This window comes from Coregonus clupeaformis, chromosome 26 (genome assembly GCF_020615455.1).
Source record: "Coregonus clupeaformis isolate EN_2021a chromosome 26, ASM2061545v1, whole genome shotgun sequence".
In the NCBI taxonomy this organism is placed as follows: domain Eukaryota; kingdom Metazoa; phylum Chordata; class Actinopteri; order Salmoniformes; family Salmonidae; genus Coregonus; species Coregonus clupeaformis.
The window spans coordinates 46,402,156-46,426,640 of record NC_059217.1 but is presented as its reverse complement, the minus strand read 5'-3'; the positions used below and the strand labels follow the sequence as shown (position 1 = coordinate 46,426,640).

Sequence of the window (24,485 nt, the reverse complement as noted above, 5' to 3'; positions counted from 1 at the left end):
ACATAGCTCTGTGAATACTCTCGGCTGCTAACGTTACTGGGGTAGGGGGGATATGGTGGTTACATAACATAGCTCTGTGAATACTCTTGGCTGCTAACGTTACTGGGGTAGGAAGGATATGGTGGTTACATAACATAGCTCTGTGAATACTCTTGGCTGCTAACGTTACTGGGGTAGGAAGGATATGGTGGTTACATAACATAGCTCTGTGAATACTCTCGGCTGCTAACGTTACTGGGGATATGGTGGTTACATAATATAGCTCTGTGAATACTCTCGGCTGCTAACGTTACTGGGGATATGGTGGTTACATAACATAGCTCTGTGAATACCTTGGCTGCTAACGTTACTGGGGTAGGAAGGATATGGTGGTTTACATAACATAGCTCTGTGAATACTCTTGGCTGCTAACGTTACTGGGGTAGGAAGGATATGGTGGTTACATAACATAGCTCTGTGAATACTCTCGGCTGCTAACGTTACTGGGGATATGGTGGTTACATAACATAGCTCTGTGAATACTCTCGGCTGCTAATGTTACTGGGGTAGGAAGGATATGGTGGTTACATAACATAGCTCTGTGAATACTCTTGACTGCTAACGTTACTGGGGTAGGGGGGATATGGTGATTACATAACATAGCTCTGTGAATACTCTCAGCTGCTAACGTTACTGGGGTAGGGGGGATATGGTGGTTACATAACATAGCTCTGTGAATACTCTCGGCTGCTAATGTTACTGGGGTAGGAAGGATATGGTGGTTACATAACATAGCTCTGTGAATACTCTTGACTGCTAACGTTACTGGGGTAGGGGGGATATGGTGGTTACATAACATAGCTCTGTGAATACTCTCAGCTGCCAACGTTACTGGGGTAGGGGGATATGGTGGTTACATAACATAACTCTGTGAATACTCTCGGCTGCTAATGTTACTGGGGTAGGAAGGATATGGTGGTTACATAACATAGCTCTGTGAATACTCTTGACTGCTAACGTTACTGGGGTAGGGGGGATATGGTGGTTACATAACATAGCTCTGTGAATACTCTCAGCTGCTAACGTTACTGGGGTAGTGGGGATATGGTGGTTACATAACATAGCTCTGTGAATACTCTCGGCTGCTAACGTTACTGGGGTAGGAAAGATATGGTGGTTACATAACATAGCTCTGTGAATACTCTTGGCTGCTAACGTTACTGGGGATATGGTGGTTACATAACATAGCTCTGTGAATACTCTCGGCTGCTAATGTTACTGGGGTAGGAAGGATATGGTGGTTACATAACATAGCTCTGTGAATACTCTTGACTGCTAACGTTACTGGGGTAGGGGGGATATGGTGGTTACATAACATAGCTCTGTGAATACTCTCAGCTGCTAACGTTACTGGGGTAGGGGGGATATGGTGGTTACATAACATAGCTCTGTGAATACTCTTGGCTGCTAACGTTACTGGGGTAGGAAAGATATGGTGGTTACATAACATAGCTCTGTGAATACTCTTGGCTGCTAACGTTACTGGGGATATGGTGGTTACATAACATAGCTCTGTGAATACTCTTGGCTGCTAACGTTACTGGGGATATGGTGGTTACATAACATAGCTCTGTGAATACTCTTGGCTGCAAACGTTACTGGGGATATGGTGGTTACATAACATAGCTCTGTGAATACTCTTGGCTGCTAACGTTACTGGGGATATGGTGGTTACATAACATAGCTCTGTGAATACTCTCAGCTGCTAACATTACTGGGGTGGGGGGATATGGTGGTTACATAAAATAGCTCTGTGAATACTCTTGGCTGCTAACGTTACTGGGGATATGGTGGTTACATAACATAGCTCTGTGAATACTCTCGGCTGCTAACGTTACTGGGGATATGGTGGTTACATAACATAGCTCTGTGAATACTCTTGGCTGCTAACGTTACTGGGGATATGGTGGTTACATAACATAGCTCTGTGAATACTCTTGGCTGCTAACGTTACTGGGGATATGGTGGTTACATAACATAGCTCTGTGAATACTCTCCGCTGCTAACGTTACTGGGGATATGGGGGTTACATAACATAGCTCTGTGAATACTCTCAGCTGCTAACGTTACTGGGGATATGGTGGTTACATAACATAGCTCTGTGAATACTCTTGGCTGCTAACGTTACTGGGGATATGGTGGTTACATAACATAGCTCTGTGAATACTCTCAGCTGCTAACATAACTGGGGTGGGGGGATATGGTGGTTACATAACATAGCTCTGTGAATACTCTTGACTGCTAACGTTACTGGGGTAGGGGGGATATGGTGGTTACATAACATAGCTCTGTGAATACTCTCAGCTGCTAACGTTACTGGGGTAGGGGGGATATGGTGGTTACATAACATAGCTCTGTGAATACTCTTGGCTGCTAACGTTACTGGGGATATGGTGGTTACATAACATAGCTCTGTGAATACTCTTGGCTGCTAACGTTACTGGGGATATGGTGGTTACATAACATAGCTCTGTGAATACTCTCAGCTGCTAACGTTACTGGGGATATGGTGGTTACATAAAATAGCTCTGTGAATACTCTTGGCTGCTAACGTTACTGGGGATATGGTGGTTACATAACATAGCTCTGTGAATACTCTTGGCTGCTAACGTTACTGGGGATATGGTGGTTACATAACATAGCTCTGTGAATACTCTTGGCTGCTAACGTTACTGGGGATATGGTGGTTACATAACATAGCTCTGTGAATACTCTCCGCTGCTAACGTTACTGGGGATATGGTGGTTACATAACATAGCTCTGTGAATACTCTCAGCTGCTAACGTTACTGGAGATATGGTGGTTACATAACATAGCTCTGTGAATACTCTTGGCTGCTAACGTTACTGGGGATATGGTGGTTACATAACATAGCTCTGTGAATGCTCTCAGCTGCTAACATAACTGGGGTGGGGGGATATGGTGGTTACATAACATAGCTCTGTGAATACTCTTGACTGCTAACGTTACTGGGGTAGGGGGGATATGGTGGTTACATAACATAGCTATGTGAATACTCTCAGCTGCTAACGTTACTGGGGTAGGGGGGATATGGTGGTTACATAACATAGCTCTGTGAATACTCTTGGCTGCTAACGTTACTGGGGTAGGAAAGATATGGTGGTTACATAACATAGCTCTGTGAATACTCTTGGCTGCTAACGTTACTGGGGATATGGTGGTTACATAACATAGCTCTGTGAATACTCTCAGCTGCTAACGTTACTGGGGATATGGTGGTTACATAACATAGCTCTGTGAATACTCTCAGCTGCTAACGTTACTGGGGATATGGTGGTTACATAACATAGCTCTGTGAATACTCTCAGCTGCTAACGTTACTGGGGATATGGTGGTTACATAACATAGCTCTGTGAATACTCTTGGCTGCTAACGTTACTGGGGATATGGTGGTTACATAACATAGCTCTGTGAATACTCTTGGCTGCTAACGTTACTGGGGATATGGTGGTTACATAATATAGCTCTGTGAATACTCTCAGCTGCTAACATAACTGGGGTGGGGGGATATGGTGGTTACATAACATAGCTCTGTGAATACTCTTGACTGCTAACGTTACTGGGGATATGGTGGTTACATAACATAGCTCTGTGAATACTCTTGACTGCTAACGTTACTGGGGTAGGGGGGATATGGTGGTTACATAACATAGCTCTGTGAATACTCTCAGCTGCTAACGTTACTGGGGTAGGGGGGATATGGTGGTTACATAACATAGCTCTGTGAATACTCTTGGCTGCTAACGTTACTGGGGTAGGAAAGATATGGTGGTTACATAACATAGCTCTGTGAATACTCTTGGCTGCTAACGTTACTGGGGATATGGTGGTTACATAACATAGCTCTGTGAATACTCTTGGCTGCTAACGTTACTGGGGATATGGTGGTTACATAACATAGCTCTGTGAATACTCTTGGCTGCAAACGTTACTGGGGATATGGTGGTTACATAACATAGCTCTGTGAATACTCTTGGCTGCTAACGTTACTGGGGATATGGTGGTTACATAACATAGCTCTGTGAATACTCTCAGCTGCTAACATTACTGGGGTGGGGGGATATGGTGGTTACATAAAATAGCTCTGTGAATACTCTTGGCTGCTAACGTTACTGGGGATATGGTGGTTACATAACATAGCTCTGTGAATACTCTTGGCTGCTAACGTTACTGGGGATATGGTGGTTACATAACATAGCTCTGTGAATACTCTTGGCTGCTAACGTTACTGGGGATATGGTGGTTACATAACATAGCTCTGTGAATACTCTTGGCTGCTAACGTTACTGGGGTAGGATGGATATGGTGGTTACATAACATAGCTCTGTGAATACTCTCAGCTGCTAACGTTACTGGGGTAGGGGGGATATTGTGGTTACATAACATAGCTCTGTGAATACTCTTGGCTGCTAACGTTACTGGGGTAGGAAAGATATGGTGGTTACATAACATAGCTCTGTGAATACTCTTGGCTGCTAACGTTACTGGGGATATGGTGGTTACATAACATAGCTCTGTGAATACTCTTGGCTGCTAACGTTACTGGGGATATGGTGGTTACATAACATAGCTCTGTGAATACTCTTGGCTGCTAACGTTACTGGGGATATGGTGGCTACATAACATAGCTCTGTGAATACTCTCAGCTGCTAACGTTACTGGGGATATGGTGGTTACATAACATAGCTCTGTGAATACTCTTGGCTGCTAACGTTACTGGGGATATGGTGGTTACATAACATAGCTCTGTGAATACTCTCAGCTGCTAACGTTACTGGGGATATGGTGGTTACATAACATAGCTCTGTGAATACTCTTGGCTGCTAACGTTACTGGGGATATGGTGGTTACATAACATAGCTCTGTGAATACTCTCAGCTGCTAACATAACTGGGGTGGGGGGATATGGTGGTTACATAACATAGCTCTGTGAATACTCTCGGCTGCTAACGTTACTGGGGATATGGTGGTTACATAACATAGCTCTGTGAATACTCTTGGCTGCTAACGTTACTGGGGATATGGTGGTTACATAACATAGCTCTGTGAATACCTCGGCTGCTAACGTTACTGGGGATATGGTGGTTACATAACATAGCTCTGTGAATACTCTTGGCTGCTAACGTTACTGGGGATATGGTGGTTACATAACATAGCTCTGTGAATACTCTTGGCTGCTAACGTTACTGGGGATATGGTGGTTACATAACATAGCTCTGTGAATACTCTTGGCTGCTAACGTTACTGGGGGATATGGTGGTTACATAACACTAGCTCTGTGAATACTCTTGGCTGCTAACGTTACTGGGGATATGGTGGTTACATAACATAGCTCTGTGAATACTCTTGGCTGCTAACGTTACTGGGGATATGGTGGTTACATAACATAGCTCTGTGAATACTCTCAGCTGCTAACATAACTGGGGTGGGGGGATATGGTGGTTACATAACATAGCTCTGTGAATACTCTCGGCTGCTAACGTTACTGGGGATATGGGGGTTACATAACATAGCTCTGTGAAAACTCTCGGCTGCTAACGTTACTGGGGATATGGTGGTTACATAACATAGCTCTGTGAATACTCTCGGCTGCTAACGTTACTGGGGATATGGTGGTTACATAACATAGCTCTGTGAATACTCTTGGCTGCTAACGTTACTGGGGATATGGTGGTTACATAACATAGCTCTGTGAATACTCTCAGCTGCTAACGTTACTGGGGATATGGTGGTTACATAACATAGCTCTGTGAATACTCTCAGCTGCTAACGTTACTGGGGATATGGTGGTTACATAACATAGCTCTGTGAATACTCTCGGCTGCTGTGTATCTGACTAGAGGTGATAAACACAACAATGGGTCTGTGTGTATTATTCACAAGGAGAAATGGGGAATTCCAAAGGAGAGCAACTGCATCAGAAACAAGTGTGTGTTTGTGTGTGTGTTTGTGTGTGTGTGTGTGTTTGTGTGTGTGTGTGTTTGTTTGTGTGTGTGCTGCACATGTAACATCCTACAAGTGTGCTGTTCTCCTTTCATGTAGTGGAAGTGACTCCAGACCTAATACAAAACAGACCTAGGGTACATCCCAAATAGCACCTTATTCTCTATGGGCCCTGGCCAGAAGTAGTGCACTATAGGGAATTTGGTGCTATTTGGGATGCATCCTGGCCAAACGGCATAGAATCACTTAGATGTTTCATAAGGACAACTCTAAACAATATTAGCTTTTAAAACGATAATATTTGTTTGGTAATTGATTCCCAACTCTTCTAAATGAATAACGAGTTTTGCCTCTCCAAGTATAAAATGTGGCAACATTATAAATCAAGCCAGTTAAATGACACCAGGCTCTATGAGAATGAAAGAAAAGCCTTGCTCAATATGACAAACAACAACACATCTTACATTTCAACTAATGTGCAAGTCAAGTACAGTTGACCAGAACAGTGTTATGTATTAGTACTGTTGACCAGAACAGTGTTATGTATTAGTACTGTTGACCAGAACAGTGGTATGTATTAGTACTGTTGACCAGAACAGTGTTATGTATTAGTACTGTTGACCAGAACAGTGTTATGTATTAGTACTGTTGACCAGAACAGTGTTATGTATTAGTACTGTTGACCAGAACAGTGTTATGCATTAGTACTGTTGACCAGAACAGTGTTATGTATTAGTACTGTTGACCAGAACAGTGTTATGTATTAGTACTGTTGACCAGAACAGTGTTATGTATTAGTACTGTTGACCAGAACAGTGTTATGTATTAGTACTGTTGACCAGAACAGTGTTATGTATTAGTACTGTTGACCAGAACAGTGTTATGTATTAGTACTGTTGACCAGAACAGTGTTATGTATTAGTACTGTTGACCAGAACAGTGTTATGCATTAGTACTGTTGACCAGAACAGTGTTATGCATTAGTACTGTTGACCAGAACAGTGTTATGTATTAGTACTGTTGACCAGAACAGTGTTATGTATTAGTACTGTTGACCAGGACAGTGTTATGTATTAGTACTGTTGACCAGAACAGCGTTATTTATTAGTACTGTTGACCAGAACAGTGTTATGTATTAGTACTGTTGACCAGAACAGTGTTATGTATTAGTACTGTTGACCAGAACAGCGTTATGTATTAGTACTGTTGACCAGAACAGTGTTATGTATTAGTACTGTTGACCAGAACAGTGTTATGTATTAGTACTGTTGACCAGAACAGTGTTATGTATTAGTACTGTTGACCAGAACAGTGTTATGTATTAGTACTGTTGACCAGAACAGTGTTATGTATTAGTACTGTTGACCAGAACAGTGTTATGTATTAGTACTGTTGACCAGAACAGTGTTATGTATTAGTACTGTTGACCAGAACAGTGTTATGTATTAGTACTGTTGACCAGAACAGTGTTATGTATTAGTACTGTTGACCAGAACAGTGTTATGCATTAGTACTGTTGACCAGAACAGTGTTATGTATTAGTACTGTTGACCAGAACAGTGTTATGCATTAGTACTGTTGACCAGAACAGTGTTATGTATTAGTACTGTTGACCAGAACAGTGTTATGTATTAGTACTGTTGACCAGAACAGTGTTATGTATTAGTACTGTTGACCAGAACAGTGTTATGTATTAGTACTGTTGACCAGAACAGTGTTATGTATTAGTACTGTTGACCAGAACAGCGTTATGTATTAGTACTGTTGACCAGAACAGTGTTATGTATTAGTAGTCTATAGTATAGTGTGTGTGTGTATGTAGTCTGACCTCAAAGAACAGCTTTGTGTTTAATGTTTTATGAGAGAGACAGCTCACACCATTTGTTACAAATGAGGCTTCCTGGGGCTGTAGAGTTGACACCTGCCTCTTCAATCAAACCATATTTTATTTGTGACGCTTCGTAAACAACAGTTGTAGACTAACAGTGAAATGCTTACTGACGGGCCCTTCCCAACAATGCAGAGAGAGAAAAAATGAAATAACACGAGGAATAAATCCACAATGAGTAATGATAACTTGGCTATATACTGTACAATACACAGGATACCAGTACAGAGTTCATGTGCAGGGGTACGAGGTCATTGAGGTAGATATGTACATATAGGTAGGGGTAAAGGGACTAGTCAACAGGATAGATAATAGACAGTAGCAGCAGTATACTGTAGGTAGGGGTAAAGTGACTAGACAACAGGATAGATAATAGACAGTAGCAGCAGTATACTGTAGGTAGGGGTAAAGTGACTAGGCAACAGGATAGATAATAGACAGTAGCAGCAGTATACTGTAGGTAGGGGTAAAGTGACTAGACAACAGGATAGATAATAGACAGTAGCAGCAGTATACTGTAGGTAGGGGTAAAGTGACTAGACAACAGGATAGATAATAGACAGTAGCAGCAGTATACTGTAGGTAGGGGTAAAGTGACTAGACAACAGGATAGATAATAGACAGTAGCAGCAGTATACTGTAGGTAGGGGTAAAGTGACTAGACAACAGGATAGATAATAGACAGTAGCAGCAGTATACTGTAGGTAGGGGTAAAGTGACTAGACAACAGGATAGATAATAGACAGTAGCAGCAGTATACTGTAGGTAGGGGGTAAAGTGACTAGACAACAGGATAGATAATAGACAGTAGCAGCAGTATACTGTAGGTAGGGGTAAAGTGACTAGGCAACAGGATAGATAATAGACAGTAGCAGCAGTATACTGTAGGTAGGGGTAAAGTGACTAGACAACAGGATAGATAATAGACAGTAGCAGCAGTATACTGTAGGTAGGGTAAAGTGACTAGACAACAGGATAGATAATAGACAGTAGCAGCAGTATACTGTAGGTAGGGGTAAAGTGACTAGACAACAGGATAGATAATAGACAGTAGCAGCAGTATACTGTAGGTAGGGGTAAAGTGACTAGACAACAGGATAGATAATAGACAGTAGCAGCAGTATACTGTAGGTAGGGGTAAAGTGACTAGACAACAGGATAGATAATAGACAGTAGCAGCAGTATACTGTAGGTAGGGGTAAAAGTGACTAGACAACAGGATAGATAATAGACAGTAGCAGCAGTATACTGTAGGTAGGGGTAAAGGGACTAGACAACAGGATAGATAATAGACAGTAGCAGCAGTATACTGTAGGTAGGGGTAAAGTGACTAGACAACAGGATAGATAATAGACAGTAGCAGCAGTATACTGTAGGTAGGGGTAAAGTGACTAGACAACAGGATAGATAATAGACAGTAGCAGCAGTATACTGTAGGTAGGGGTAAAGGACTAGACAACAGGATAGATAATAGACAGTAGCAGCAGTATACTGTAGGTAGGGGTAAAGTGACTAGACAACAGGATAGATAATAGACAGTAGCAGCAGTATACTGTAGGTAGGGGTAAAGTGACTAGACAACAGGATAGATAATAGACAGTAGCAGCAGTATACTGTAGGTAGGGGTAAAGGGACTAGACAACAGGATAGATAATAGACAGTAGCAGCAGTATACTGTAGGTAGGGGTAAAGTGACTAGACAACAGGATAGATAATAGACAGTAGCAGCAGTATACTGTAGGTAGGGGTAAAGTGACTAGACAACAGGATAGATAATAGACAGTAGCAGCAGTATACTGTAGGTAGGGGTAAAGTGACTAGACAACAGGATAGATAATAGACAGTAGCAGCAGTATACTGTAGGTAGGGGTAAAGGACTAGACAACAGGATAGATAATAGACAGTAGCAGCAGTATACTGTAGGTAGGGGTAAAGTGACTAGGGCAACAGGATAGATAATAGACAGTAGCAGCAGTATACTGTAGGTAGGGGTAAAGTGACTAGACAACAGGATAGATAATAGACAGTAGCAGCAGTATACTGTAGGTAGGGGTAAAGTGACTAGACAACAGGATAGATAATAGACAGTAGCAGCAGTATACTGTAGGTAGGGGTAAAGTGACTAGACAACAGGATAGATAATAGACAGTAGCAGCAGTATACTGTAGGTAGGGTAAAGTGACTAGACAACAGGATAGATAATAGACAGTAGCAGCAGTATACTGTAGGTAGGGGTAAAGGACTAGACAACAGGATAGATAATAGACAGTAGCAGCAGTATACTGTAGGTAGGGGTAAAGTGACTAGACAACAGGATAGATAATAGACAGTAGCAGCAGTATACTGTAGGTAGGGGTAAAGTGACTAGACAACAGGATAGATAATAGACAGTAGCAGCAGTATACTGTAGGTAGGGGTAAAGGGACTAGACAACAGGATAGATAATAGACAGTAGCAGCAGTATACTGTAGGTAGGGGTAAAGTGACTAGACAACAGGATAGATAATAGACAGTAGCAGCAGTATACTGTAGGTAGGGGTAAAGTGACTAGACAACAGGATAGATAATAGACAGTAGCAGCAGTATACTGTAGGTAGGGGTAAAGGGACTAGACAACAGGATAGATAATAGACAGTAGCAGCAGTATACTGTAGGTAGGGGTAAAGTGACTAGTCAACAGGATAGATAATAGACAGTAGCAGCAGTATACTGTAGGTAGGGGTAAAGTGACTAGACAACAGGATAGATAATAGACAGTAGCAGCAGTATACTGTAGGTAGGGGTAAAGTGACTAGGCAACAGGATAGATAATAGACAGTAACAGTAGCATATGTCAAAAGAGTTAGTGCAAAAAAGGTAAATGTAGATAGTTAAATAGTTAACCAGTAGCTACCTGGACTAACTATTATGAATTGGGGGTAGAAGCTGTTCAGGGTTCTGTCTGTTCCAGACTTGCTGCATCGGTACCTCTTGCTGTGCGGTAGAAGAGAGAACAGTCTATGACTTGGGTGGCTGGAGTCTTTGACCATTTTTAGGGCCTTCCTCTGACACCGCCTGGTATAGAGGTCCTGGATGGCAGGAAGCTCGGCCCCAGTGATGTACTGGGCCGTACGCACTACCCTCTGTAGTGCCTTGCGGTCGGATGCCAAGCAGTTGCCATACCAAGTGGTTAAGATGATCTCAATTGTGCAGCTGTAGAACTTTGAGGATCTGAGGGCCCATGCCGAATCTTTTCAGCCTCCTGAGTGGGAAAGAGGCATTGTCTTGCCCTCTTCACGTCTTGGTGTGTTTGGACCATGATAATTCCTTAGTGATGTGGACACCGAGGAACTTGAAGCTCTCGACCTGCCACACTACGGTCCCGTAGACGTGGAAGAGGACGTGCTCGGCCCTCTGTTTCCTGTGGTCCACCATCAGCTCCTTTGTCTTGCTGACGTTGAGGTAGAGGTTGTTGTCCTGGCGCCACACTGCCAGGTCACTGACCTCCTCCCTATAGGCTGTCTCATCGTCATCGGTGATCAGACCAACAACCGTCGTGTTGTCAGCAATCTTAATGATGGTGTTGGAGTCCTGCACGGCCACGCAGTCATGAGTGAACAGGGAGTACAGGAGGGGACTGAGCACGCACCCCTGAGGGAACCACGTGTTGAGGGTCAGCGTGGCAGACGTGTTGTTACCTACCCTTACCACCTGGGGGCGGCCCGTCAGGAAGTCCAGGATCCAGTTGCAGAGGGAGGTGTTCAGTCCCAGGGTCCTTAGCTTAGTGATGAGCTTGGAGGGAAGGCACTATGGTGTTGAACGCTGAGCTGTAGTCAATGAACCGCATCCTCACATAGGTGTTCCTCTTGTCCAGGTGGGAGAGAGCAGTGCGGAGTACAATAGAGATTGCATCATCTCATCTGTGGATCTGTTGGGGCGGTATGCGAATTGGAGTGGGTCTAGGGTGTCTGGGATGATGGTGTTGATGTGAGCCTTAACCAGCCTTTCAAAGAATTTCATGGCTACAGATGTGAGTGCTATGGGGCGATAGTCATTTAGATATGTTACCTTGTAGTTCTTGGGCACAGGGACTATGGTGGTTTTTAGCTTGTTTGGTAGGCTTGCGTAACTAGCAGATCGCGGCTGGATTTCCCTTTGTAATTTGTGATAGTTTGCAAGCTCTGTCACATCCGACGAGCGTCAGAGTCGGCGTAGTAGGATTAGTCCTTAGTCCTGTATTGACAGTTTGACTGTTTGATGGTTCGTCGGAGTTCATAGCGGGATTTCTTATAAGCGTCCGGATTAGTGTCCCGCTCCTTGAAAGCGGCAGCTCTAGCCTTTAGCTCGGTGCGGATGTTGCCTGTAATCCATGGCTTCTGGTTGGGATACATACGTACGGTCACTGTAGGGACGACGTCATCGATGCACTTATTAATGAAGCCGGTGACTTATGTGGTAAACTCCTAATGCCATCGGATGAATCCTGGAACATATTCCAGTCTGTGCTAGCGAAACAGTCCTGTAGCTTAGCATCCGCTTCATCAGACCACTTCCGTATTGAGCGCATCACTGGTACTTCCTGTTTGAGGTTTTGCTTGAAGCATGAATCAGGAGGATAGAGTTATGGTCAGATTTGCCAAATGGAGGGTGAGAGAGAGCTTTGTATTGGGTTTCTGTGTGTGGAGTAAAGGTGATCTAGAGTTTTTGCCTCTAGTTGCACAGGTGACATGCTGGTAAAAATTTGGTAAAACGGACTTCCGTTTCCCTGCATTAAAATCACTGGCCACTAGGAGCGCCACCTCTGGATGTGGATTTTCTTGTTTGCTTATGGCCCAATACAGCTCGTTGAGTGCAGTCTTAGTGCCAGATTTGGTTTGTGGTGGTAAATAGACAGGTACAAAAAAGATAGATGGCCAATAGTGTGGTCTGCAGCTTACCATGAGGTGCTCTAACTCAGGGGAGCAGAACCTCGAGACTTCCTTAATATTAGAGACACACACCAGCTGTTGTTAACAAAGACACACCCCTCCCCCCTTAACCTTACCCGAAGCTGCTGTTCGGTCTTGACAATGCATAGAAAGAAACAGCTACATATACAGCATATTATCCATATCCTTGTTCAGCCACAACTCAGAGAAACATAGGATATTACAGTTCTTCAGGTCCCGTTGATAGGATAGTCCAGAGACACAGCTCTGGACAGGTGAGGAGAGAGGACAGTACAGAGACACAGCTCTGGACAGGTGGTGGGAAAGTAGTAGTCCTCTTCTGGCTGTAACCAGTAGAGGACTGGCCACCCCTCAGAGCCTGGTTCCTCTCTAGGTTCCTGCCTTTCTAGGGAGTTTTTCCTAGACACTGTGCTTCTGCATCTGCATTGCTTGCTCTTAGGGGTTTTAGGCTGGGTATCTGCAAAGCACTTTGTGTAATAACTGCTGATGTAAAAAGGGCTTCATAAAATAACACTGATTTGATTGAGACAACACAATACACGCCCACTGAAAAATAAACAGCTTGTAAAAGTCTACAACTAGGCTACATGCAAGCAGCGGCCGTATCCACAAAGTCTCTCAGAGTAGGAGGGCTGATCTAGGGTCAGTTTATATGGACAGGTAGGGACCTGATTATATGGACAGGTAGGGACCTGATTATATGGACAGGTAGGGACCTGATTATATGGACAGGGAGGGACCTGATTATATGGACAGGTAGGGACCTGATTATATGGACAGGGAGGGACCTGATTATATGGACAGGTAGGGACCTGATTATATGGACAGGTAGGGACCTGATTATATGGACAGGTAGGGACCTGATTATATGGACAGGTAGGGACCTGATTATATGGACAGGTAGGGACCTGATTATATGGACAGGTAGGGACCTGATTATATGGACAGGTAGGGACCTGATTATATGGACAGGTAGGGACCTGATTATATGGACAGGTAGGGACCTGATTATATGGACAGGTAGGGACCTGATTATATGGACAGGTAGGGACCTGATTATATGGACAGGTAGGGACCTGATTATATGGACAGGTAGGGACCTGATTATATGGACAGGTAGGGACCTGATTATATGGACAGGTAGGGACCTGATTATATGGACAGGTAGGGACCTGATTATATGGACAGGTAGGGACCTGATTATATGGACAGGTAGGGACCTGATTATATGGACAGGTAGGGACCTGATTATATGGACAGGTAGGGACCTGATTATATGGACAGGTAGGGACCTGATTATATGGACAGGTAGGGACCTGATTATATGGACAGGTAGGGACCTGATTATATGGACAGGTAGGGACCTGATTATATGGACAGGTAGGGACCTGATTATATGGACAGGTAGGGACCTGATTATATGGACAGGTAGGGACCTGATTATATGGACAGGTAGGGGACCTGATTATATGGACAGGTAGGGACCTGATTATATGGACAGGTAGGGACCTGATTATATGGACAGGTAGGGACCTGATTATATGGACAGGTAGGGACCTGATTATATGGACAGGTAGGGACCTGATTATATGGACAGGTAGGGACCTGATTATATGGACAGGTAGGGACCTGATTATATGGACAGGTAGGGACCTGATTATATGGACAGGTAGGGACCTGATTATATGGACAGGTAGGGACCTGATTATATGGACAGGTAGGGACCTGATTATATGGACAGGTAGGGACCTGATTATATGGACAGGTAGGGACCTGATTATATGGACAGGTAGGGACCTGATTATATGGACAGGTAGGGACCTGATTATATGGACAGGTAGGGACCTGATTATATGGACAGGTAGGGACCTGATTATATGGACAGGTAGGGACCTGATTATATGGACAGGTAGGGACCTGATTATATGGACAGGTAGGGACCTGATTATATGGACAGGTAGGGACCTGATTATATGGACAGGTAGGGACCTGATTATATGGACAGGTAGGGACCTGATTATATGGACAGGTAGGGACCTGATTATATGGACAGGTAGGGACCTGATTATATGGACAGGTAGGGACCTGATTATATGGACAGGTAGGGACCTGATTATATGGACAGGTAGGGACCTGATTATATGGACAGGTAGGGACCTGATTATATGGACAGGTAGGGACCTGATTATATGGACAGGTAGGGACCTGATTATATGGACAGGTAGGGACCTGATTATATGGACAGGTAGGGACCTGATTATATGGACAGGTAGGGACCTGATTATATGGACAGGTAGGGACCTGATTATATGGACAGGTAGGGACCTGATTATATGGACAGGTAGGGACCTGATTATATGGACAGGTAGGGACCTGATTATATGGACAGGTAGGGACCTGATTATATGGACAGGTAGGACCTGATTATATGGACAGGTAGGGACCTGATTATATGGACAGGTAGGGACCTGATTATATGGACAGGTAGGGACCTGATTATATGGACAGGTAGGGACCTGATTATATGGACAGGTAGGGACCTGATTATATGGACAGGTAGGGACCTGATTATATGGACAGGTAGGGACCTGATTATATGGACAGGTAGGGACCTGATTATATGGACAGGTAGGGACCTGATTATATGGACAGGTAGGGACCTGATTATATGGACAGGTAGGGACCTGATTATATGGACAGGTAGGGACCTGATTATATGGACAGGTAGGGACCTGATTATATGGACAGGTAGGGACCTGATTATATGGACAGGTAGGGACCCGATTATATGGACAGGTAGGGACCTGATTATATGGACAGGTAGGGACCTGATTATATGGACAGGTAGGGACCTGATTATATGGACAGGTAGGGACCTGATTATATGGACAGGTAGGGACCTGATTATATGGACAGGTAGGGACCTGATTATATGGACAGGTAGGGACCTGATTATATGGACAGGTAGGGACCTGATTATATGGACAGGTAGGGACCTGATTATATGGACAGGTAGGGACCTGATTATATGGACAGGTAGGGACCTGATTATATGGACAGGTAGGGACCTGATTATATGGACAGGTAGGGACCTGATTATATGGACAGGTAGGGACCTGATTATATGGACAGGTAGGGACCTGATTATATGGACAGGTAGGGACCTGATTATATGGACAGGTAGGGACCTGATTATATGGACAGGTAGGGACCTGATTATATGGACAGGTAGGGACCTGATTATATGGACAGGTAGGGACCTGATTATATGGACAGGTAGGGACCCGATTATATGGACAGGTAGGGACCTGATTATATGGACAGGTAGGGACCTGATTATATGGACAGGTAGGGACCTGATTATATGGACAGGTAGGGACCTGATTATATGGACAGGTAGGGACCTGATTATATGGACAGGTAGGGACCTGATTATATGGACAGGTAGGGACCTGATTATATGGACAGGTAGGGACCTGATTATATGGACAGGTAGGGACCTGATTATATGGACAGGTAGGGACCTGATTATATGGACAGGTAGGGACCTGATTATATGGACAGGTAGGGACCTGATTATATGGACAGGTAGGGACCTGATTATATGGACAGGTAGGGACCTGATTATATGGACAGGTAGGGACCTGATTATATGGACAGGTAGGGACCTGATTATATGGACAGGTAGGGACCTGATTATATGGACAGGTAGGGACCTGATTATATGGACAGGTAGGGACCTGATTATATGGACAGGTAGGGACCCTGATTATATGGACAGGTAGGGACCTGATTATATGGACAGGGAGGGACCTGATTATATGGACAGGTAGGGACCTGATTATATGGACAGGTAGGGACCTGATTATATGGACAGGTAGGGACCTGATTATATGGACAGGTAGGGACCTGATTATATGGACAGGTAGGGACCTGATTATATGGACAGGTAGGGACCTGATTATATGGACAGGTAGGGACCTGATTATATGGACAGGTAGGGACCTGATTATATGGACAGGTAGGGACCTGATTATATGGACAGGGAGGGACCTGATTATTGGACAGGTAGGGACCTGATTATATGGACAGGAGGGACCTGATTATATGGACAGGTAGGGACCTGATTATATGGACAGGTAGGGACCTGATTATATGGACAGGGAGGGACCTGATTATATGGACAGGTAGGGACCTGATTATATGGACAGGGAGGGACCTGATTATATGGACAGGTAGGGACCTGATTATATGGACAGGTAGGGACCTGATTATATGGACAGGTAGGGACCTGATTATATGGACAGGTAGGGACCTGATCCTAGATCAGAACTCCTACTCCGAGACGCTTTGTGGATTCCGGCCCTGGACTCCCACATGAAAAAATGATACAGTAAACTGTAGAATACTATAGTAAACTGTAGAATACTATAGTATACTGTAGAATACTATACTACACACTGTAGCATCCTTCAATAATTTGTAGTACTTACTATAGAATGGTTTAGTATAGTGTAGAATATTACAGTAAATACTACAGTATTATCCGGAAAGAAAACACTGTAGTAAATACTACAGTAATGTCCGCAAATAACTACAGTCCGTTAAAAAAAAAAAAAATCCACTTTTTTTAACTACAGTAAATACTACAGTATATAATTTGCATATACCCTGCCCATTCCCCTCCCCCATATCGCAATTTGTGCCACCCATAAATGAGAAACCTACATGCCAGGTATAGACCGTATATTGTGTTCCCTACAGGCTATAGAAAAGAGCAGAAGCGCTGAACTATCTGTTCAGATCCCAATCACAGGTCATGAAAAAAAATTGCTATTTTAGTAGTCATCCAGTAGGTTTACTGATGGAGAAAGTCTCCTCTTCTATGTCAAAGATAATACAAAATTATAAAAAACATTATACTAAATACTACAGTGATGTCCAAATAAACAGTACAATAAATACTACAGTATACTACAATCAGCAAGAACACTACATTAATTACTATAGTATATACTACAATATTTTAATACAGTATTTATACTATAGTTAACTGTAAATACTACAGTATATACACTTCAGTAAAGTCTGCAAAAACACTACAGTTAATACTACAGTATTTATACCATAGTATACTATAGTATTTTTTCATGTGGGCTGAGGTCTGAAAATAGGCACTTTTTGGCTCACAGTTTCACCCGATATTAGGATACATTTTAGTATACAGACCCCCTGAAAACCAGCTACAACAAATGTACAACTAGTTGGCTACATAAGCAGGACCGAGGTCCAAAAATAAACTAATTTTGGGGTTACATTTTCAATCAGAGATAATCTAAATGTTGATGATCTTATAACATTATGAATAATTTTATAACGGTGGATTTAACATCATTAGAAAAAACCGAATCTCATCGTCTGCAATCAGCTGTAATGTAGTAGGCGACCACACAGCGGCGCTAAAGGATCTCCTCAAACTGTTGCATTGTGGGCGGCGACTAAACCCGGAAGGAAACCACGTGAATGAATAAAGGAGGCTACAACAACACAACCAAACATAACGAGTGGCGGGGTTATCATCAGCGGTATGGTAAACTACACGGTTATAACGTACCGCTGTTGATGTGTCATACAAATATGACATGAGTTAGCTCGCTATCCAACCAAAAGCTTGCACCAATGTGCACGTAGCAAGCCTGCAAGTGGCCTTGTATTTATTTGTTTTTTGCTGCAAAGAGGACATACACAAACGAGCGTTTTTTGTGAAGGTTTGTGAAAGATATGGAAAGCTATAGTGAATGATTTGACAAAGCTGAGGTTGTTGTTGGTAGCATTTTAGCTAACTATCTTCAGATAACGGTATCAAAGATGTGTTTTCTATCTGTGACGTTATTTTTCCTGATTGAATCAGCTGCAGAGAGGGGATGGTTATTTTTTTAACATGTTTTTAGCTAGAATGTTCTATAAACGTTGAAAAATGGGGAACAACGTAACCAATAAAGGATGTTCCTGGCAACATTAGCTAGCATCCTCCCTCTACAGTGATGGGGAAACCGAGGCTCTCTGAAGCGAAGGCTTCGGCGCTTTCACCAAATTGTTCCGGGAAACGGTTCATTAATCGGAGCTTAATTATCTGCTCATAATGCACATTTAGTGACAGATGTATTTTTTTGTATCCGTTTTCATTATAACATCGTGGCGCAGCGGTAACTCGTAGCCTATAATCAGTTGGAATACCAGATTTGCATCATGCTTCCCTTTTTGATGAAGTTTATTATTTTTCAAAAACTGAATCTGTGGCATTATTTAGGATGCTTAAAACAGAAGCTATATACTATACTAAATAAAAAACACATTATTTGAACAACAGTGCAAAAGGAACAATTTTCTAAATAGTGTGCCTTATACGCTCACGTCCCTGAATGTTCCCTCCTCTACCTGCTAAGCAAGCATCCGGTCAGGCGAAAGTTTATCGGTTAAAATCCTAACTATACTTGTAAGTACGGTGTCCAGTAAAGGTCAGTGTTAGAAAGCGCTTTAGAACCGGGAAACCCCTCCCACCACCACCACCGGAACCAATCAGTGGGATCGAAGCGTGGGACGTCATTGATGACGTATTTATGATTAACGTGATGCGCGTATCCGCACACCGCTTCGAAGTTGGTCGCTTACCGATTTAGACACGTGCCTCGCAGCTCCGGAATCAAAAAGTAACATCCACCACCACAGACTGATTTGGCGAAGGGTTGGCTGATCGAAGGGTTGGCTGATCGAAGGGTTGGCTGATCGAAGGGTTGGCTGATCGAAGGGTTGGCTGATCTAAGGGTTGGCTGATCTAACGTTACTGCGACTAGATGCAGCACATCCCTCATCAATATAAACCCTAACAGCTAATGGTATCTTCTATACTCAACCAGCTTTTACCAGCCATGAAGGTCATGATCATGACAGAATGTGAGGAGCCAATTAGCTGTAGTTTAGATCCCTGTAATATGGATGGAGTTGCGTTTACTAGGCTCGGTAGCAAATAGCTACAGTAACTTTACTATAGCCTAGCTATTATATAGTGAGTTTACTAATATAGCCTGACTTAAAATGAAAATGTAAAAAAAATATATAGCCTGCTGTATTTGCCTGTCTGTCTCTCTTTCTGAACCCACGGTACATCATGTTGAGTCCCCTACAAGAGCTGAAGAATGAAAGATTCATACTAATGTAACCGGTGTGAAATGACTAGCTAGTTAGCGGTGCGCGCTGGTGGTATTTCAATCGGTGACATCACTCGCTCTGAGACCTTGGAAGTAGTTGTTTCTCTTTGCTCTGCAAAAGTTGCAGCTTGTCATGAGCGATAGGGTAACGATGCTTCGAAGGGTGACTTGTTGTTGTTGTTGTTGTTCAAAGGGTCTCCGGTTCAAGCCCAGGTTGGGGCGGGGGGGGAGATGGACGGAAGCAACACTGTTAAACTAATACCGTATGTCTCTCTCAGTATCTAGGAATGGTCTAAACCCAACCTGGCACCATGTTGAGTCGTCTACAGGAGCTGAAGAAGGAAGAAGAGACTCTGCTGAAGATTAAAGTGATGCTGCAGGACCAACTCAACAGACTCAAGGTACAGCTGCTGTACCTCCCTCCTAAATAGATACGTAGTCTATGGAATCCTTCCCTCACAAATATTGTTTTGTATTTGTATGTATAGGATGCAGTATGTAAAGTATGTAAAGGCTGCAGTATGTAAGGACACACTTTGTCAAGGCCGCAGTATGTATAGGCTTTAGTCTTTGAGGCCATAATGTCCCCTGTAGCTCAGTTGGTAGAGCATGGTGCTTGCAACGCCAGGGTTGTGGGTTAGTTTCCCACGGGGGGCCAGTATGAAAATATATGCACTCACTTCACTGTAAGTCGCTCTGGATAAGAGCGTCTACTAAATGACTAAAATGTAAATGTAAATTAAGGATCCCCATTAGTTCCTGTCAAGGCAGCAGCTACTCTTCCTGGGGTTTATTATGGATCCCCATTAGTTCCTGCCAAGGCAGCAGCTACTCTTCCTGGGGTTTATTATGGATCCCCATTAGTTCCTGCCAAGGCAGCAGCTACTCTTCCTGGGGTTTATTATGGATCCCCATTAGTTCCTGCCAAGGCAGCAGCTACTCTTCCTGGGGTTTATTACGGATCCCCATTAGTTCCTGCCAAGGCAGCAGCTACTCTTCCTGGGGTTTATTATGGATCCCCATTAGTTCCTGCCAAGGCAGCAGCTACTCTTCCTGGGGTTTATTATGGATCCCCATTAGTTCCTGCCAAGGCAGCAGCTACTCTTCCTGAGGTTTATTATGGATCCCCATTAGTTCCTGCCAAGGCAGCAGCTACTCTTCCTGGGGTTTATTATGGATCCCCATTAGTTCCTGCCAAGGCAGCAGCTACTCTTCCTGGGGTTTATTATGGATCCCCATTAGTTCCTGCCAAGGCAGCAGCTACTCTTCCTGGGGTTTATTATGGATCCCCATTAGTTCCTCTTATACACAATATTAGGCCCAGCCTTTGGAACTTTGGTTTTCCTAGATATGGCTACTATATTGTGATCACTACATCCAATGGATTTGGATACTGCTTTCAAACAAATCTCTTCAGCATTAGTAAAGATATGATCAATACATGTTGATGATTTAATTCCTGTGCTGTTTGTAACTACACTGGTAGGTTGACTGATAACCTGAACCAGGTTTGCTAGCACTAGTTACAGTTTGAAGCTTTTTCTTGAGTGGGCAGCTTTACTGATCTGAACAGGCTGGAGAGATGAAATCAAGGGTTCCACTTCGTGGCTGGAAAGATGAAATCTATGAGGTGGGACCTTTCCGACCACGTTAGTTCAGAAGGATTCTTGTTAACCGGTTTCAAACCGGGCCACCTAGCATGAAATCCAGAACCTGTTTCGCTAACATTCCACTTTCGTGTACTCTGTCATACTCAACATGTTTAACATGTCAAGGAGTGGCATGATACCTCAGACTGGTGCCCTATGTGACTACCCTCCAGAATAAGTGGCTTGGTGTTGGCCTGAGGAATGATGGGTAATGTAATCTACACGTGTTCAACTGTCTGTCCTGTTTTCAGTTTGAAGAAGGGGCCCTGAAGTCGATCATCAACGCTCAGACAGACGAAGGTCCTTCACAACCTGCCAGTCCTCCTGAGGTACTGCACACACACACACACGTCTCACACACACACACACACACGTCTCACACACACACACACACACACACACACACACACACACACACACACACACACACACACACACACACACACACACACACACACACACACACACACGCACACACACACACGCACACACACACACACACACACGTCTCACACACACTTCTCACACACACACACGTCTCACACACACACACGTCTCACACACACACGCACACGTCTCACACACACACACACACACACACGTCTCACACACACTTCTCACACACACACACGTCTCACACACACACACACGTCTCACACACACACGCACACGTCTCACACACACACACACACACACGTCTCACACACACTTCTCACACACACGTCTCACACACACTTCTCACACACACACACACACACACGTCACACACACACACGTCACACACACACACGTCTCACACACACGTCTCACACACACTTCTCACACACACACACGTCTCTCACACACACACGTCTCACACACACACACACACACACGTCTCACACACACGTCACACACACACACACGTCTCACACACACACGTCACACACACACACACGTCACACGTCACACACACACCCTTTATTCTAATAACTTCCCCTCCTATTCCCTGCAGGTTCCTCTGAACTTGGATGATGAAGCGGTGATCAACCAGACCACGCTGCTGCTGAGTGGTCCTGTAGACTACGCCATGGAGGAAGAGGAAGAGGAGGAGGAGGAGGAAGAGGAGGAGGATGATGATGAGCTTGCAGTAGTGCCTGAGGAAGACGAGGAGGAGGAGGATTATTACTGAGTGGACCCGTCCCAAATGGTATCCTATATAGTGCACTACGTTTAGGGAATAGTACCTGGTCAAAAGTAGTGCACTATATAGGGAATAGGGTGTAGCCAGTATATTGACCTAAATGCCACTGAGGAGATGTGTATGTGTATAATGTTACAGACCGTTTTTTTGTTTTGCATCCTGTGCTTCTGAAGTTATTTATTGGAGTGTTAAACTAGAAGATTACAGTTGTAAATAAAATGTAGCCTGGGAGCCATCCAGTTATAAATTAAAATATAGCCTGGGTGCCAGCCAGTCTCTTTCTGTTCTTGCCAACTCCTTACGGAATTGTCACGTTTGGCTTGACAATGACAGCAATGGAGTTGGCAAAAGCACAAACAGATCTGGGACCAGGCTAAATGTAAATGGATTTTGTATTACAGGAAGAATATGAACAGGAATGAACTCTGTGTTCTCCCTTGCATTAGTTAAGGCCAGTCTTTTGTAGCCTGGTCCCAGATCTGTTGGTGCTATATAGCCAGCCCCGTTGTTATCATGCTGTACATAATGTTGTAGCAATCCTCGCTAATATGAGCCACGTTACAATTCCCACCAAGTGGGTTAACCCGATTTGGCGCGATGCATAGGGTGTTGGCCTTTCAGTGACCCAGGTTCGCTTCCCCCGTCTGGGACCAGGCTGTCTGACGTATTGCGTACATACCGTAAGAGTTGTTCTCGTCCGGTGTCTCTCACTGGTCCAGCAGCCGCAGTAACCCAGTTGTAGTGTTCAGTGCTTGTAGCTTTACTGTTCTGCTGTTGATGTGCGTGTGCATGTCTCTATGGATGTTGAGGCATGACTCTAGTCGGGTTTTGGCGGTATCGTAACGTTTCTGTACCATACCCGGGGTATACAGTATTACCGAATGTGCACACAAGGGGGCACAATTCTTTTTTCAACACACAAATATACTGAACAAAAAATATAAACGCAACATGCAACAATTTCAAAGATTTTACTGAGTTACAGTTCATATAAGGAAATCAGTCAATAGAAATACATTCATTAGGCCCTAATCTATGGATTTCACATGACTGGGAATACAGATATGCATCTGTTGGTCACAGATGCCTTTAAACAAAATGGGCCTCACAATGGGCCTCAGGATCTCGTCACAGTATTTCAAGTTTTCTGTAGCTTATGCCTGCCCATACCATAACCCCACCGCCACCATGGGGCACTCTGTTCACAACGTTGACGTCAGCAAACCGCTCGCCCACAAAACGCCATACGCGTGGTCTGCGGTTGTGAGGCCGGTTGGACGTACTGCCAAATTCTCTAAAACGACGGAGCGGCTTATGGTAGAGAAATTAACATTACATTTTCTGTCAACAGCTCTGCTGGACATTCCTGCAGTCAGTATGCCAATTACACGCTCCCTCAAAACTTGAGTCATCTGTGGCATTGAGTTGTGTGACAAAACTGCACATTTTAGAGTGGCCTTTTATTGTCCCCAGCACAAGGTGCACCTGTGTAATTATCATGCTGTTTAATCTGCTTCTTGATATGCCACACCTGTCTGGTGGATGGATTATCTTGGCAAAGGAGAAATGCTCACTAACAGAGATGTAAACACATTTGTGCACAACATTTGAGAGAAATAAGCTTTT

The 24,485-nt window shown here is 43.8% G+C and overlaps 1 protein-coding gene across 3 annotated transcripts; it reads left to right on the top strand.

The window, feature by feature from the left end:
* The first annotated feature begins 18,350 nt into the window (after positions 1–18,350).
* snapc5 (small nuclear RNA activating complex, polypeptide 5) lies at positions 18,351–22,847 on the top strand. Of its 3 annotated transcripts, none has more exons than XM_041849988.2 (4): positions 18,351–18,587; positions 20,306–20,428; positions 21,928–22,005; positions 22,671–22,847. In XM_041849988.2, exons 2-4 carry the CDS (start codon positions 20,339–20,341, stop codon positions 22,845–22,847), a joined length of 345 nt encoding a protein of 114 aa, XP_041705922.1. In that variant the 5' UTR covers positions 18,351–18,587; positions 20,306–20,338. The 3 variants fall into 3 exon arrangements, with proteins under 3 accessions (XP_041705922.1, XP_041705924.1, XP_041705923.1); XM_041849990.2 differs by lacking the exon at positions 18,351–18,587 and adding an exon at positions 19,458–19,715; XM_041849989.2 differs by lacking the exon at positions 18,351–18,587 and adding an exon at positions 19,458–19,773.
* Positions 22,848–24,485: the final 1,638 nt, after the last annotated feature.

Excerpts from the sequence above, each read along its gene's own strand:
- snapc5 (XM_041849988.2), top strand. The coding sequence starts at position 20,339 with ATGTTGAGTCGTCTACAGGAGCTGAAGAAGGAAGAAGAGACTCTGCTG. Across the intron at positions 20,429-21,927 it reads ACCAACTCAACAGACTCAAG|TTTGAAGAAGGGGCCCTGAA; the intron begins GTACAGCTGCTG and ends TCCTGTTTTCAG. Across the intron at positions 22,006-22,670 it reads AACCTGCCAGTCCTCCTGAG|GTTCCTCTGAACTTGGATGA; the intron begins GTACTGCACACA and ends TATTCCCTGCAG.